We start from the raw sequence: 18,329 nt of genomic DNA on the forward strand, positions 1-18,329 counted from the left end.
CCACCTCCCCTGGCCTCAGCATTCAGCAGACTAGCCCTCTGATCCTCCTCCAGACCCTGCACTTTCTTCCTGGCAGCAGCACAAGGTAAGGGGGGTGCACTGTAATGTGGAGGGGTGCCTCTTGACGTTTGGTGGTGTGAAGTGCTCTGGTCATCTAGTTTTACTGATGCAACCGGCCCTTGGGGGACAAGCATAATGCTGATGTGGCCCGCAATGAAATTGTGTTTGACACCTCCTGCATTAGTGCATTCTGACAGCAGGGAAGGTCTCCCCTACTGTCAAAATACAATGACACAATGGGAGGAATTCCCCATCCACCTCCAATGTGTGGATGAGGGAATTGGTTCAGTTAAAGTTGAACGGAAAAAAAAACCCAGACCCATCTATGGCCAGCTTTAGGCAGCACTCGTTACATTAATGCCCCCCATCCCGTGCTGCATTTGCACAATCCGGAAGCCCATTGATCAGGAGATACAATTAACCCTTTCATCCAGAGAGATCGACAAAACACAAACAGCGGGACGTTGAAGGCTCTTTTTATTTCTCCGTGAATTCTTGTCCCCGTGCGTCATTCAGACATTTGACAAAACCGCACAACTGTCGTTTAATTCCAGTGTGATCAAGAAAAGGACTCCAAATACCAAAAAAGAATTTTCAGCTTTGTCTCAATAAAAAGTGGAGCGCCCTCCAGCCTGACATCAGGAAGTTGCATATGTATCGCCATAAAAACACATTTTTTTTTTTTTTTTAATAAGTGAAATACTGTCGCATTTCCCAACCGAATGCAACGGCGAGAGTCCCCCCCCCCCCCCCCCCCCCCCCCCATTTATATGATGTAGTTACAAACTGTACATCTTGTTCTATATATAATATTATACATTTTCAGCAAAAAACAAAAAGCTGAATCTTCCCATAGGAACAGAATTACAAAATGAAACACATAAAGAAATAATAAAAAAAACAAAACAGAAGAGGAATATATATTCCATTGCACCAGAACGGCATGCATTACCTACAAAGTCCATTGTAAACAGTAAAAAATAACCCCCCCCCTCGCAGGAGAGAGATGGGAAAATGGGACATCTGGATCGCAAAACATCATTTTTCATTTCTGCTTCAGTATGTCTGTGATATTTACTATACCCCTCTATGATACAAAAGGTCCTTGTCGCATTGATTGCCTCGGTGCTACCGCAACTGCAGCATGTATAAACAATGTCGCTGGTCACCCGTGATATTTTGTGTCAATATAAAGGAGCATGTTTCGTGTGCGTGGTGTCTGTCACCGGCTTGGTACAACGGCCCGTCATAACAGGTGTCTCTAAGAATAACAATCCATTACATCAATCGCTTTGCGTCCTGACATCAACCAGCAAACATCTTTGTACGTAAACAGCGGCTTCGCCTGCCTTTTAAGAGATTAGCAGTACCGGGAAACCGGGTTATGTAAATAAAGCGTTATAAAGATAAAAATCGCCATAAAAAAAACTCGGGCTTGTCTTTTAACAAATTTAAAGGCTGTTTATTGCACTAACCCATTAACGAAAAAAATCTAACCATAAAAAAAAAAAAAAAAAAAAAAAAGTTAAATATTTTGTAATAACAGGAAAAAAAAAAAAGGAGATAAACGTGCAGCTGCTTGTTGTAAGTGATGGATAGGTTTTTGAACGGTACCACTAGATAGTTTGAATTGGGAAGCAGAATAATAAAACAGCAGGATTTCCGACCTGGATGATTACGGTGGTGAGCAATAGAAAAATGGAGAAAAAAAAAGGCAATTCCCTCTTGTAACTGTTGAGTGTTCTCTAATCTAGAACTGGAACCTTTTTATTTATTTATTTTTTTAACCTACCCACAGGAAAAAAAAAAAAAAGCCAAAAGCAAAACCAGAAAAAAATGTGGGGCTCCTTGCTGGGTAGTGTTTTCTTTTTTTTTTTTTTAATGATACCACTGGTTATTCTGGGCAGCAAATAAATGAAAAGCACACAGTTTCTGACATCAACTTCTGTTTAAAAAAAAAAAAAATGTAAAAAAGAAACGACAATTGCCACTTGTACTGTTGGCTGTTCTCTAGGACTCGATCCACAAAAAAAAAAAAAAAAAAAAAAATCTACCCACAAAAAAAATGGCAAAAGCAAAACCATTAATGATACCACTAGATATTCTGGGCTAGGAATTACATTATTTAAAAAGCATGTAATTCCTGGCTTAAAAAACAAAAAAATTAAACTAACAAGAAAATAAAGTATTTCTAACAGAAAAAAAAAAAAAAACTAGAAGAATCATGGGACTCCTTCTTGTAAGTGGTGGTGGACTTTTTTGTTTTTCTTTTTTAACAGTACCGCTGGTTATTCTAGATTGGGGAATGGATGATAAAATAGTGCACGATTCCTGAAATATTACTGTATTTTGCAGTAAGCCCCCCCCCCCCAAAAATCTCCTTATAAAGAAAAAGTGGTAATTCCCTAGTGTCAGGTGTCCTCTAATCCGTACCGGGAAGCATATGGATAAAGTGAACGCAGGGCTCGTGGTTGCCCGTCTCCTGGTCTGTGTATTTTGAGCCGGGCCGGTGGTAGAATTATGTACATTGACTGCTCTGCTGTCCCTTTTTGACAATAATTTAAAAAGCCTAGATAGTGCTTATGTTGTTCAAGTACCCCTTTTATTATCTACCCTCTCCTCGTTACTGGCTACGGACATGCTGCAAACTCACATTCCACCCTCTGTGGACGTTCACAATATATTTACACAGAATTATTATTTGTCCTTTTTATCTGAACGTTCCTCGTCTCTCTCGAGACATTCCAAGATGGCCCAACGCCAGAATTTCCTCCTCTCGGGGACACACACACAGCGGCCTCCTGCATGGATGTCCTCCCTGCAGCTCCTGGAAGGTCCTGATGGCGAGAGCTTGGTGGACCCATGTCAGAGGAGATGAGACGGCCGGTGGCAGCGGACCTTTCGGTTGGAGGCCGTTTTTTAGTTAAAGAGAACAACAACAAAATAAAAAAAGAAAATCGACTGTCAAAATCCAGCTGTGGTTTTTTTGTTTTCCTTTTGGACACTTTCAGACACAAGTCCCCTGTCTGGTCGGCGGGTGTGGCTTCCGATTTCGCACACATGAACTTTTATCCTTACAGTCCAATGACTTCTGCTGGGATATGTCTATCAATGCGCTAGCGATTGCCAGACCTGGAAGGAGGAAAAAAATATATATAAAAGTATATTGTATAAAATATCAGCAACAAATATAAGCAAATCCTCAAGAGTTCATCAAATGTCCTCAATGAGACACAGCAAAAAAAAAAAAAAAGAACACCCCAAAAATTGACCATTCTCTACTTTAGATTTAGATACATTTTAACCAGTTCCAATCCAGGTCAATTCTGACATTCCTCTCCTACATGTAAAAATCAGCATTTTTTTTGATAAAAAACTAGAACCCTCAAACATAATAAATATATATATATATTTTTTTTTAAGCAGAGGCCCTAGAGAATAAAATAGTGGGTGTTGCATATTTTTATGTCACACAATATTTGTGCAGAGGTTTTTCAAACTCAAATTGTTTTGGAAAACATGCACGAATGCATGCATGAATTTTAATGCACAAAAAAACACAACATGGTGCCCAATTGTTTAGTAAGATCTACAAGATGATGTTACACTGAGTATATATATCTAACATGCCACGCTTTAAATTTGTTTATGCCTGTGCAACGGCACCAAACTAGGTTACCTAAAAATCTCTATAGGTGACACCTTAAAAGCCTTTACACGCGGGGTCGGCAACCCATCGATTGCTGGCTACCTGTCAATTGCGGCTATCTGACTGGTAGACCACGACCCAACATGCCCGCCAGCTCCTGCCACCTGTGCAATCTGCATGTGAAGCTCAGATTTGATACAGCACGATGCTGAGTGTGCTCCTAGTGCCGAAGAATACATACACTTCTGTCATGCGGAGTGATCTCCACCCGACAGAAGATTTCTAGTCCTGGCCTCTACCTTGCTGTCCTTTAGAGGGTGGGAGAAGAACAGAGAGTGGTGCTGGTACCACGAGGGAGAATGAATGCAAGTAAGCAATAAAGGCAGCAGGCGCTGGCTGACAGATTTATATTTGACATTGCAGAGTTGTATTACAGTGGCAGTGAAGGCGTTAATTGAAAATGAGGTTGGTAATGTGCAGCATGAAGGGGTTAAGGTGTTGTCACTGATGCATTAGTGACCAGTGGCAGTTAAAAACCTTTTTTAGTGGCACCAGTGTAAATGTACCCCTTTATGCTAAAGCATGAAAGGGTTAATTAAAGAGGCGCTCCAGGCTCCCCCCCAAAAACATAAATATGACTTTTAGGCTGGGTTCACACTATTGCGAATTGGATGCGATATCCTGCAATCCAATTCACAATAGCAGGAGAATGGGACTGGCTCTCTATGGAGCCGGTTCACATATCTCTGATGCGAATTTGCACAGGAGCCCTGTGCATCTTTTGGTCCGTTTCAAGTCCGAATTCAGCCCAAAATTTGGGCTGAAATCGGACCAAAATGGTGAACCAGGACGCACAGGACCCCTACTGTAAGCCACATGGGCATCCAGTGTAAATCGAGTCTTAATTTAAGGACTCTTACCTGTCCAGGGATGCAGCGATGTCCCCACCTGATCAGATTCTTCAATCGGCTTCAGGTGCAGGCACAGGCATCTTTAGTAAGGGAAACAAGAAGTAAAGCCCTGCGGCCTCACAGCCTGTTTCCTACTGCGCATGTGCAAGCCGCACTGTGTCTTATGAATGGTCCCATAATCTTCTGGGAACCGAGATGTGTCCCAGAAGACTGTGGGGGATGGGGGGGGGGGGGGGGGGGGGGCGGCGAACTCCTGAGATCACCATGGAGATCAGAGCTGGAAGTGGTAGCTGGTACCTGCCAAAGCCAGATATCCAGTTCCCCCCTCCCCCCAAAAAGTGCCAAATGTGGCAGTGGAGGGTGCAAACAAGGGTAGTTTCCCCTTTTGGGTGGAGCTTCACTTTAACACTGCCACAAGCCACCAATAGGGAGGGTAGTTTGAAAGTACAATTCCAGCTTGCACTAGCCCTAAAAACTGCCCCCTTACCCCTATGCTGACTAACCTATGTTCAGACTGCTCCAATATGGTCACGTTATTTCACCTGTGTGATCCAGCAGCATACGCAGGGGGGGAGGGAATACCAACCTCGACTGTGACATGGGAACCTTTAGGTGACATCGCCGCTCCAGGCTTTATCAGCCGTTGTCAAGCGCTTTCTCCCCTGCAGCCGCTGTTGGCTGACACAAGATCACATGACCAGGCAGGCTGAAAATAGGTAAGTATATACAGTTTTTTTTTTTTTTTTTTTTTTTTACAGTTTTCTTCATGCCATCCTTTTTATTGGGGCCTTGCTAGTTAATTAAAAAAAAAATTATATAAATAAAAAAGGACGCTGTAGCTCAGTGATCTTTGCGCTCTTCCATGTTGCTCAGGTAGATCTCTAGGTCTGATTCTCCTGCTTTGATATTCGCAGCAATGCCTCACATCTGTGGTGCAATCACCATTTACATGTGCAAGCAGTACCTAGGTGTGCATTTGCATTTGCGCGTGAGCATGGGGGAGGGGGCACTTAAAAAACTTTTTTCAAATTTATTATTTATTATTTAATTTAATATTATTTTATATCTTATAAATAAATTCTGAATCAACTTTATTGCTACCACACGGGACATGGCAGGTCATCTTTTTCTGGCCTCCAAAGCATCTAAACAAACCAAGATCTGTTTGATCAGATGCTTTCACAAGCCGGTTAATGGCTTGTTTACATGAGACTAAGGCAGGGTCCAGACTGCCAGGTGGAGCGGCTCACAGCAGGGGTTCTGTTTGTCCCTGTTCACTGTTTCAGGTTCAATTTCGGTCCAAATTTTTGGCTGAATTCGGACCTGAAACGGACCAGAAGACGCACAGGATTCCTGTGCAATTCACTCCGCAGCCATCCTGGATCCATAGAGAGCTGGTCACAATCTCCTGACATGCAAAATCGCAATAGTCTGAAACCAGAAGTGTCAAAATCCTTGTTGCTTCCGGTTTCTGATGTCACATAGTGGGAGGAACAACATCTGTTCCACTCAATGTCTCCCAGGAAGCAGATACTGCCGGTTGCATCCTTACCGGGCTCCCCGATCGGTGCAGACCAGTAAAAGCGGTGGCGCCCCTTTCACCTCCTGTAAAAGCAATCTAGTAGCTCCATACCCAAACCAATCGCTTTTTTTCATTGTAGGGAATCGCTGGCTGAAAAAAAACTATACCGGTTTGTAGCCTCAACCATGATTCCGGTATAACCACTTCAACCTCAGGCTGTTTATGAATGGCCTAACAATGGGAAGTGGTTAAAAGAAACCGCTGTACAAAATCTCTTTATAGACACAACACCAGGGGGGGTCTGCATAACAACAGTAGACACAGCCAATGACTGATCATGATAGCGGCCCGCTGTCAGTATCAGGTGATCGCTGTGACCAATCACAGCAGATCACATGACAACTGTAAACAATGGATGACTTCCTTTCATACCTGCATAGGCAGTTTTTTCGGTAAAGGTGAGCTAACCTTTTAAGCGCTCACACATGTTTCAGAATGAATTCTAAATTATTTTTCCCCCAGTTAGTAAATATTATTACAGTGGAACCTCGGTTTGCGAGTAACGTGGTTAACGAGCGTTCCGCAAAACGAGTAATTTCTAAAAATCCTAACTCGGTTTGCGAGTGTTGTCTCGCAAAACGAGCAGGATTCAGGCCAAAAGCGGTGTGCAGTACCGCTTTTGGCCTGAGGTGGGGGGGCGTCGGAGCCGAACAGCACAGATCGCCGGCGTTCGGAAATGCGCGGGCCTTTTCGGCTGTTTCTGAGGCTCTCCGGCCCCCTCCGCCTCTGGCCGCATGCGGTATTGCATCCCATTAAAGTCAATGCGGAACAAATTATTTACGTTTCCATTGACTTCAATGGGAAAACTCGCTTTGATATGCAAGTACTTTGGATTATGCTCGTAATCCGAGGTTCCTTTGTACTATCATACATAGTGCCAGTATGGTTGCAATACAAGAGGGTTAGGAGAGTCCTGCTCATGAAAGCTTACAATCTAAATAAAAAAAGGCAATGATAAAATATCCTGAGCCCCGGATTCTGTAATAGGTGCAGATGTGAACAATTCCTGACCAGTGTGAGGTCTAAAAAAAAAAATTAAAAAAAAATTCTGGACGCTTCATCCAATAAAAAAAAAAAGCATTTCTAAAGTTTTTTTTAATTTTTTACCCCAGTACTCCCTGTGAGTAAATTAAAAAAAAGTAACAAAATACTTCATTGTAGACCTCACAATACTTCTCTCTCAGGCCCCGTTCACACCTTGCATAGAGGGAACATGCGTTCCCGCTCAAGATTGCGTGAACGATTTTCACGAGATTCTGCGTGTCACGCATTGAAGTGAATGGTCTGCCCTATGCACGCTTGTCATCCAAAGGAAGCTCCCACTACTTTTTTAGTTGACTAGCTTCAAGCAATTTTTTTTTTAAAGTCCCGTTTTGCAGCCATCGCAGCGCGGGTCTGTCTCGTGGCAAAATTGCACCGTGTTTGGGGTGCCATTTAGAATGCGTTGGGTGTTTTGCATTGATTGCCATGTGATTTATAACGGGCAGAAACGCTGCAATTGCGCCCACGATTTAAAATGGCCTGGTGTGAATGGTATCTCAGAAGAGGTACGATGGGTAGAAAGGTTGACCGAGCGATTAGAGGGTCGCCTTTCTTACGTTTTCCAAACGAGTAAAAAAGAAACCCTTCTGATCACCTAATAAAAATGGCCCCAGACATCAAACCAGGGCCAGGACATGAAAAGCAACCCTCGCATGGTCAGGGAATTCACTTTCATTGTTTGAAATAAACGGAGGCAATTAGGCGATACATTCATGCCCTAATTATTTCCCTAATTAAAATGTGTGTGGATTACAAAGGCAGCACACTGTCAGACTCGGAGGAGATGAATCGATCTCCATCCACACAGAAGTAATATAGGAGCGGTCCCGGGAACAGATCAGATGGAGCGAGCGTCTTAAATCACCCTGTCATGGCATTCTGATTGAAAAGTGACAAATGCAATATCCTGTTCAAAAATTCATTTATTTCTATCATTTCGTGGACGCAGCCAGATATATAACCCCATTCGCAAGACGTACGCCGCACGCCGAAACTCTGCTGACAAACATCGCCCTTCTGTCTATCCTGTGCTATTTCATTCCAAGAAATATAAGACCGCGGCTTTATTTCACCCTTCATTATTCCCAACCTATACTGTGTATGTACCAAGCTCTGGACTTTCTTATATCCACTCGCCGACCACAATACGTGTATATATCCTAGATTGTAAGCTCTAACAAGCAGGGCCCTCTGATTCCTCCTGTATTGAATTGTATTGTAACTGTAATGTCTGCCATCATGTTGTAAAGGACTGTGAAAACTGTTGGCGCTATATAAATCCTGTATAATAATAATAATATATTCATTGCGGTCTGCAAGTGGCTTGTCGGGGTTATGGATGAAGCTAGCAGCCATAACCCTGGTATTTCTTTTTTTCCAGCCGGCGATTGGCTTTCTCATGAAAGCAGTCTGAGGGGCTAATTAGCCACTGGATCACTTTCAGAAGCAGCGAGAGTCATCCCCCTCCCCTCCTATTGACCCCAAATCTCTCCATAAAGAGGACCTGTCATCCCTTATTTCTATTACAAGTGATATTTACATTCCTTGTAATAGGAATAAAAGTGGAAAAAAAAAATATTAAGGGGCAGTGTAAAAAAATTATATATATAAAAAAAATTGAAAGTGCCTCCATCCCTTCGTTCTAGCATGCAGAAGCGAACGCATACATAAATCATGCACGCATATGTAAACGGTGTTTGCACTACACATGTGAGGTATCGCTGCGATTGTTAGAACGAGAGCAATAATTCTAGCATTAGACTTCCTCTGTAACTTTAAACAAGTAAGCTGTAAAAAAAAAAATTAAAGCACCGCCTATGGAGATTTTTAAGTATCGTAGTTTGTCGTCATTCCACAAGTGTCCGCAATTTTAGAGCATGACATGTTTGGTATCTATTTACTTGGCGTAACATCATCTTTTATATTTTACCAAAACATTTGGTTATATATTGTTTTTTTCCAGTAAAATTCATAAACCACTTTAGCCTCGGAAGGATTTACCCCCTTCCTGACCGGGCCATTTTTTGTGATACGGCACTGCGTCGCTTTAACAATTGTGCGGTCGTGCGATGTTTGATCACCTCTGCGGTTTTTATTTTTTGCGCTGTAAACAAAAAAAGACAGACAATTTAGAAAAAAAACAATATTTTTTACTTTTTGCTATAATAAATATCCCCCCCCCCCCCAATTTTTTTTTAAAAACAAATTTCTTCATCGGTTTAGGCCGATATACATTCTTCTACATATTTTTCGCAAACAAAATCGAAATAACCATATATTAATTGGTTTGCGCAAAAGTTATAGAATCTACAAAATAGGGAATACATTTATGGCATTTTTATTATTACATATTTTTTTTTTTTACTAGTAATGGCGGCGATCAGTGATTTTTATCGGGACTGCAACATTGCGGCGGACAGATTGGACACTTTTGACACCACTGACATTTATACAGTGATCAATGCTATAAAAATACACTGATTACTGTGTAAATGTCACTGGTAGAGAAGGGGTTTACACTAGGGGGCGATCAAGGGGTTAAATGTGTTCCCAACTGAGGGGATGAGACTAACTAGAGGTAGTTCCTACTTAGTAGGAACAGACGATCTGTCTCTCCTCCCCTGTCAGAACAGGTATTTGTGCGTTTACACACACAAATCCCTGATCTGGCTCTCGTGCCCGTGATCGCGGGTGGCCAGTGACGATCTCGCCCGCCAGTCAGGTGCATCGTGTCCCCCGGCGTGCGCGCCTGGTATGGCTCTTAAAGGAGCCGTCGTACTTATACGCTGATTTGTGCAGGAGAGCCATGCTGTCACCATATATGTACAGGAGCTGGTCGGCAAGTGGTTAAAATGTTTTTTTTTTTGGCAAAAAATGGTTTGAAAAAACTGCTGCCCAAATACCATGTGACGTAAAAAATTGCACAACAATCACCATTTTATTCTCTAAGGTCTCTGCTTGGGGGGCTCTTAGTAATTTTTTTAGCAAAAAATAGGGATTTAAACTTGTAAACAAAAAGTGCCAGAAAGAGCCTGGTCTTCAAGTGGATATTTATGGCTATTTGCCCCCCCTAATTTTTATTTTTTTTTCCCTTGCTGCTTTTTGTTGCACTTGCATAGTTAGATTGAAAAAAGAGAAATGTCCATCAAGCTCAACGAAAAGACAGAAAAGAATACATTGTATTGTATGTAACGTCCACTTAGTCTGGTAAATATATCATTGCAAGTGTTTTTTTATATCTGTTCAGTAAGCACAAAAAAAACCAAAACTGCTAGTCCTGCCAGAAATACATAGGCTTCCTGTGCCGACTGTTATCAGTTATACTGTTTGCTGTCATTTTCGAGGACTACAGAACCCCTCCCCTCTGTTATGGAAATGCAAAGAGGTGAAGGTGTTCTGTAGTCCTTTTCTAGGATGATGACACTGCTCAGTTGTACATACATTACACAAGGAATGTATTCCTTATGAAGGATTAGAATTCCCTGCTGTTCTCCCTCATCTTTCTGCAGTGATTCTGGGATGGATCAGAGCAATGCTCTGTGCCGACACCGGCCAATCACAATCGCTCTGATCTGTCCTGGAAGCGCTGCACAAAGAAGAGCCGGTATTTCGAATCCCCAGACCACTACCCCAGCTGTGTTGGCACTGACAGCTCATCACCCACAGAGGTAAGTACAGCAGGGAGCAGGACTGGGTGGGGGGTGTAGGGTGTTAGTTCATCTGTTCGTTTTTTCTGAAAAGGTGAACTTGCGCTAACTCTCACTAGTAGCAGATTGACGGATCTCATGTCACTCAGTGAAGCAAGGGTCTTTTTTTTAATTATATTCTTAATTATACTTTTAATTTGGGCAGCACAGTGGCTAAGTGGTTAGTGCTTCTACCTAGCAGCACTGGGGTGGTTGGTTCGGATCCCAACCATGGCACTACCTGCCTGGAGGGTGCATGTTCTCCCTGTGCCTGTGTGGGTTTCCTCCGGGTACTCCGGTTTCCTCTCCAAAGCCATGCTTGTAGGTTAATTGGATTCTTTGGCCCTGGTATGTGTATGTGTTGGGGACCTTAAACTGTAAGCTCATTGAGGGCAAGGAATGATGTAAATGTGCAATATATATATGTGAAGTTCTACGTAAATTTAAGGTGCTATATAATTAATTTAATAATAAATTCATAAATAATTCTATATATTTTTTTTATTACAGCAGCCATGAAGTGAGACAGTCCTAGCTGAAAGAAAAAAAAAACTGCCATTCTGTGCTACCAGCTTCACATCTATACATTAAATATACAGACAAGTAAACATTTTCATTCATGGATATGCAAATATAATACTGATTGTACTCAGGGGTGTAGTTACAGGGGTCGCAGGGGTCACAATTGTGACCCGGCCCTGTGAGACCCACCCTGTACACCTTGATAGAAGGGGTGGCAGCATGTACAGGAACCGATACACCCCCCCCCCCAATCTTCCTTCTGCAGCTACTAAATGCCTTGTGGCCCTCTCTGGGCTCCTGTGCTCTCTCTTTCTCCACGTGCTTTCACAGGGCCCCTGTGCTCTGTCCCGGCCCCCTGCAGCACTTCTGGGTTGCCCCTCCCCTCTCCTGCTGACTACTGTGGGGGATTCTGTCAGGATGGAGAGTGGGGAAGGGGCCGGTAAATGTATTATTTACCAGCCACTTCCTTGTCTGAATGAAGAGTTAGTGATTTGTACTGATCACTGACTCTGTACATTCATAACTGAGTCTTAGTAAACTGTTTACTATGCTTCAGTTTATGAATCAGCAAGAAGTTCTGTAGAGAGCTTTTCCTGTCCATTCATTCTGTGTAGCTGGGGCTGCAGAGATGGAGATTGAGAACTGTGTCCTACATCTCTTTTCTCTGTCTCAAATGTGGAACATCAGAGGTCTGTTTAGACCCCTGATATTTCACTAAAACCCCCCAACGGGGTGTCCTAAAAAATGTTAATAAAATAATATTGTTAAAAATAAAATAGAATGGTAAGAAAAATAAAAAAAACTTCTGACATCAGTGGTGGAACTACCAGGGTCACAAAGGTTGCAGTGGGCCCTGGTGTTACGCCACCAGGCTCAGAGGGAAAATCCCCGACCAGGGGACAGGGGGGCCCTGTATGGTTTCTTGCAGCGGGGCCCCAAAGGTTCTAGTTACTCCTCTGATTGAGCAATTAATCTGCTAAGGAAAACAACCTCTGCTCATGATGAAGGTTTAAAGCCCATTCACACTCATGTTCCTGCTTGTGATCTGTACACACCATTCCCTATGCGCATTTGTCGCCAAAAAGGAGCTCCTGCTCCTACTTCAGCAACAAGCTTCACGCAATTTTTAAAGGCATGTTTTGCTACGATCGCAACGCGATTCTGTCATGTGACAAACGCAGCAAAATCGCATTGCATTTGGGATGCCATTTAGTATGAATGGCACCCAAATGCGCATTGTGCATTTTTGCTGTGATCGCCACAGGATTTGGAATCACAGCAATTCTGCCCGCAATTCCAAATTGTCAAATGTGATTGAGGCCTGCAAGGTTAGAAAAGAATAGTTACAAAGTAAAGATTAACAGAGAATGATGCACGTGGAGATCCTTAGACATGGCAGCTTTTTGAAGAATCTGACCCCTCGGTCAAAGAGCTTTTAAAGCGGAATTAAATGCTGCCTTCTTTTTTTTTATCTATTTAATGGATGCCCAGGAGCTGTTTGCCATAATGTGCTAGTATTAGGACATTATGGCAGACTTACCTGTCAAAGGATACCCTTCAAGCACTGAGCTGTCACAGGCAGATCCACCTTTCCCAGTTTGATCTGTTTGGCTGGGCCGTGATGACGTCACACCCACACATGTGCAAAGGTGTATCATCATGGCTGTCAGATGAAAGCCATAGGGCTCCTAATCGCTTCCATGTAACCTGGTACGTTTTCCTCCCTCCCATTAAAGATAGTATCACATAGGGGGTACTTTTGGTCCTCTATGTGATAGAAAAAAATGTTTAGTGGAAAAAAAAATATATACTCAAGCACTTAAACCCACCATTTACCCAAAAAATATTTTGAGCCACACCCACATACAAATGTAAACATACACATGTCAGGGGCCCTTATGAAAACATTGATTGCGCTACACACTGCATATCGCTGTGCACACCGGAGTGAGAGCAAAAATTCTAGGACCATTAAACTCTGATGACCTTTAGGGGCTTTGCCTTTGAAAAATTTAGGGTACCAAAGTTTGTTGGCAGTTCAGGGGCACACATAATTTTAAGGATTGACATGTTGGGAATCTATTTACTCGGTGCAATCTTTTTTTACCAAAGCATTTGTATTTTTTTCGTGTGACATAAAAAAAAAAAAAAAACTGGAACTGAACTGCCAAAATTTTTTTTCCTCCATGATCTTTATTTTCAGAGAATATATCATGTTTTGTGGGTTTTAAGTAATCTTCAGGCCTGATTTTAGGTGTGCACAAAACTCCCCCCCCCCCCCCCCCAAAATGGCTATGGTAACAAAAGGGTTAATTGTTAGTAAAGCATAATATAATAATCATTTTATTTATCATATCTATCTACCTGAAAGCAGGTCATCAGGGAACTTAGAGGATTAGAAAAGAATAAAGTAAAGCCTGGTACACACTAATAGTACCATATATATACTCAAGTATAAGCCGATCCGAATATAAGCCGAGGCACCTAATTTTACCACAAAAAACTGGGAACAATTATTGACTTGAGTATAAGCCTAGGGTGAGAAATGCAGCAGCTACTGGTAAACAATGCCCATTTGCAGCCTCACTGTGCCCACTTGTAACTTTGATTACAAACAGCGGGTGTCTCCCAATGTGACATATAACTGCAGTCTTAGTTCGGGGGCCGTCCACTATAACAAAGCCCCGCCGCCTCCTCGTCTGTGATAGACAGAACACTGATTCCGTTTCCCAACATTGTATCAGTGTTCAGTGTTCCGTCCATCACGGACAAGGAGGAGGCGGGGCTTTGTTACAGTGGACGGCCGCTGAACAGTTAAGACTGCATGACACAGCAGGAAAACCTCACTCGAGTATAAGCCAAAGGGGGCTTTTTCAGCATAAAAAATGTGCTGAAAAAGTCGGCTTATACTCGAATATATATGGTAATTAAAAGAAAGGGAAAAAAACTGACAGCTTCAGTCGACGTCGCTGTACTAACAGCCCCCCACCAGAAAGCTCCAGTCAGCTTTCCCAGCCATTGGCTGAGAACGCTGATCGGCTTCTGGTTTTCCAGCATGCTCGGCCAGTTTTTATACACACAGGCCGAATGTCGGTCATTTTTTTTTGAACCGGCCGTTGTCTCCTGGCATTTGGCTTTTGTGTGCGGGGAGTAAGCCATTGCTATTTTATTGGAACCAACATTCCTTTCAAGTGATTTGATATTAAATACTCCAGAGCAGTGGAGGAACTACCAAGGTTGCAAAGGTCACACTTGCGACTGGGCCCTGGTGTTTTGCCAATGTGGGGGGGCCTCAAGGGGGGCAATGATTAAGGCCCATGGAAATGAAGGCATTTTGACTTGTCATTGAGACTCTGTGTTGCAATGTGAACAGGGGCTTATAAACGGCCCTGCAATGGTAGCAAAGGACCCTGGGAAACGACAGAAAGGGCCCCGGCAGTCAGAAGCGCCCTTCATGGTTTCTTGCAATGCCTCTGCTCCAAAGGTGCAACAGTACTTTTTTTTTGTTCTGGTTTATGAGTGTAGGGATCACTACCACATCAGTGTATGTATATCTCTGCCCTTTGTCAAGTTTTCAGGTGAGACAAGACAACATTGTCATGTTAGGAGTCGCAGCGTCTGTTCCTTTTTTGCTGTGGAAGTTTCAAAGCCGAAATTTTAGCAGACACATTTTCAACAGAAAAAGATTTTCTCATATTTGGCTATATGCAGAGCAGCAATTTACAGTATAATAGGGGAATTATGGATTCCGGGGCCTGATAGGTGGAGGGCAGTGCAGGGTATTTCAGGCAATGATATGTAATGAAAAGAGCAGTCCAAGGGCTTCAGGGCAGCAATGCTAACCACTCAACTACTAGCAATGTGACTGATTTCTTCTAATTAGTGCTGAAATCTATGGTCACCCCTTGACATCCACTTCCATTTGTGTCCCATAAATCATGACAGGTTGGGGGGGCTACTTGGGCCTCAGAGGCCGAGATGTGATCCGGTTCCGAGGCTGACGCACACCATCTCAAGTTTCACATGAGCTAAAAAAAATCTGCTCTCAGTCCCTTATGTAACCCGATCGCCGAGTTATAAAAAACGTAAGACTAATTAAGCAGCAGAAGATGATAAAATTGCCATTGATTAATTGGTCCCTCTCGCCACCAGGGGCTGGATCAAATAACGGCGCTGCGCTCAGAGGAGACTCGCCATCCATTTATGAAACACAAAGCAATTTCTCTGCTGATTACTTTGAAAATGAAAAGCCACATGCAGCAGACGTGCTGAGTTTTTATTCCGCTTATTTTTATATCCGGAGAAAGAAAAATGAAGGTAAGAAAAGTCGGATGCGGCGGGGAAGAGGCACAAAGATGTGCGCCCGACGCTCGTGACCTTCTGCCACATCTGGAGAAAAGCAGAAAAATAATTCACCCCGGGGATCAGGTGGTAATTCTATATCTGGAATGAATACCTTCCTGACCCCAAAATGGAACTGTGATTTCTCTCTGGATCGTGCCACATCTTGGAAGTAAATTAATGGTGTAACCCTTGATACTTCCCGGCCTCGATAACGAATTGCACAATTTTCCCTTCCAGCTGCAAACACAGATAACCTTCCTCTTCCGACCATCCCACGCTTTTTTAGATTGCTCCTGTGTTAAACAGCCCATCGAGAAGAGGGGCCAGAAGGACACTGGGCCCAGCCTGAACCTCAGGGTGAGGCCCCATCTCAGCTTATTGGTTCAAAGTCCTCCACAGTTCTGGTTTTTGAACATTTTATTTCACAGAACGTGTTTCAAGTATAAAGAAGCATTGTATTCTCCCATACTGAGATCATCAGAAGTAGACTACAAATGAAGATATGCCCTTGAGGTATATAGTTTGATAATCAATGACAACCAGATAATGCAGATAAAGAGACCAAAGCTCTTCCAAAGCCCAACTGAAGATAACCCTCGATAATCGCCTAAAGAAATATCCAGCCCAGTATTCATTTTTCTAGGAAAGATCTATGAAAATGAGCGTTGCCAGAAAAATCGAATGGCAGGAGTGAACGTTTTTGCCCATTTTTCATTTAATTTCTTTTTTGGTCATAACTTTTTTTTAACGAGGAAACATGAGACCACTGTTGGGTTCTTATTGCTGTCTATTTTTTTGCTAGGAAGGTTCATACTCTAGTTAGCAGGATAAAATGATGCACATACCCTGTAACTAGTTTGCATTTGCCCAAGGGATGCCAGTTTTTCCCTTCAGCTCCGGCCCTCCGTCTCTGTTCTCCGGCTGCTTGCTGCATACAGGCGTGACAGCAGCAACCGAGCAGGGGCCACAACAGCTGCTGGAGGAAGGGTTCTGCTCTTTCCTCCTTCCAATCGCAGTCCACTGTGAGCTCGCAGGGAAGAGATAAGGGAGAGGGAGCCTTTGCTGAGAATAGGCCTCACTACAGATGCCCACTAGAGTGTGAGGGGTCAACTGTCTGTCTAATTGTCTGCCCTTGTCATGTGACATATCACATGACCCATTACGGGAAGGAGAAGCTGCCTTTCTTCGCAGGTGGTAGATGCACTGAGGAACTCTGAGTACACAGAGGTTGGGGATGGAAATTTAGCCCCAGAGTTCCCCTCAAAACCCCAAAGAGTCCCATATCCACTCCATCTCCATCAGAACTCTCAAGTTCCTCTCCCTTTCCTAGAGCACCACAGGGCCCCTTAGTTCAATGCATGCCAAAGAGCCCCCCAGTCTCTTGGCTCCACTCTGCTAACAGATTCCAGAGCAGTCCCCCTTGGACTAACACAGGTGCATTTTTTTCCTACCACTGACTCCGAGGCAGCAGCACTTTTTCCCCACTGACAAGGATGCAGGGGAATTTTTCCTTTACCACTTGTAGCCCCAGAGGACTGTATGTGCACCTCTATTAGACTCTAATTCCCTGTGGCATGCCACAACCATTGTAACTATTTTGGCACATGCCTCAACTATTGCATACTTTTTCAGCGAATAACCCCACCCCCATTCTCAGGCCTAAGGCCTACTGTTTTACAAAAGTTCCTAGGTATGATGATGAGGGATCCAAAATGTTGCAGTTGGCACTGAAACAGGAAATAAAAGAAAAAGTACACCTGTCTAAAAGGGGATAACAATCACTTTAGAGAGATTTTCTCTCACTTCTTATGTTTCTGAGACAGGAAGTGTCGTTTCCTCCATAAGACAAAGACGACGCAAAGAAAAAAAAAAAAAACACCTGATCTGATTTCTAACCTATCTCTGTTCTATCTAAAACTTTAAAAATGGCTTTCATTCTACCTTAGGATAACTAGGGAACTGTATGCAAAATGTGGAAATATTTCCTGTATCTAGAAGCATATTAAGGCTCCATGCACACTAGCGTTTAAGCTCCTAGAAGCTGTTATGAGCAATTTTTCTGCTCCTAGAAGCTAATAGTGTAATATGACAGCGTCCCTTGATCGCGCCTGCCTCTGGACACTGCTGATCACAGATTCAGGTAAAGAGATGACCAGCGGCTTTTAACCATGTGATTAGCTGTGTCCAATCACAGCTGATCACGGAGGTAAACAGATGCCGGCTATCAACACTCCTTTCCTCATACTGATCTAACCGGCTTCTCTAAAAAGGACATCTTGACTGAATAGCAGTGTGCTGATTATCAGTGCAGTCCCACCCGTGCTGCAAATTTGTGCCCACCAGTGCTGGCAATCAGTGCCTATCTGTGTCTCCTAATCAGTGCTACCTATCAGTGCCACCAATGTCGCCTCATCAGTACACATCGGTGAAGGAGAAAAATTATTTGTCTGCAAAATTTTATAAGAAACTATGAAAAAAACATTTTTTTTCCTTCAACATTTTTGGATTTTTTCTTTTTATTTAGCAAACAAAGC

General features: G+C 43.0%; 1 protein-coding gene across 1 annotated transcript in view; it reads right to left on the reverse strand.

Annotated features, from left to right (window-relative positions):
• Nucleotides 1-814: 814 nt before the first annotated feature.
• Nucleotides 815-18,329, reverse strand: part of ATRNL1 (attractin like 1) — a 968,544-nt gene continuing 951,029 nt past the window's right edge. The window contains exon 29 of the mRNA XM_073595827.1: nt 815-3,192. Within this exon, the coding sequence (XP_073451928.1) occupies nt 3,068-3,192 (125 nt within the window). The 3' untranslated portion in view covers nt 815-3,067. The remainder of the gene's footprint in view (nt 3,193-18,329) is intronic.

The sequence above is a fragment of the Aquarana catesbeiana genome, linkage group LG08 (assembly GCF_042186555.1).
Source record: "Aquarana catesbeiana isolate 2022-GZ linkage group LG08, ASM4218655v1, whole genome shotgun sequence".
Classification (NCBI taxonomy): Eukaryota; Metazoa; Chordata; class Amphibia; order Anura; family Ranidae; genus Aquarana; species Aquarana catesbeiana.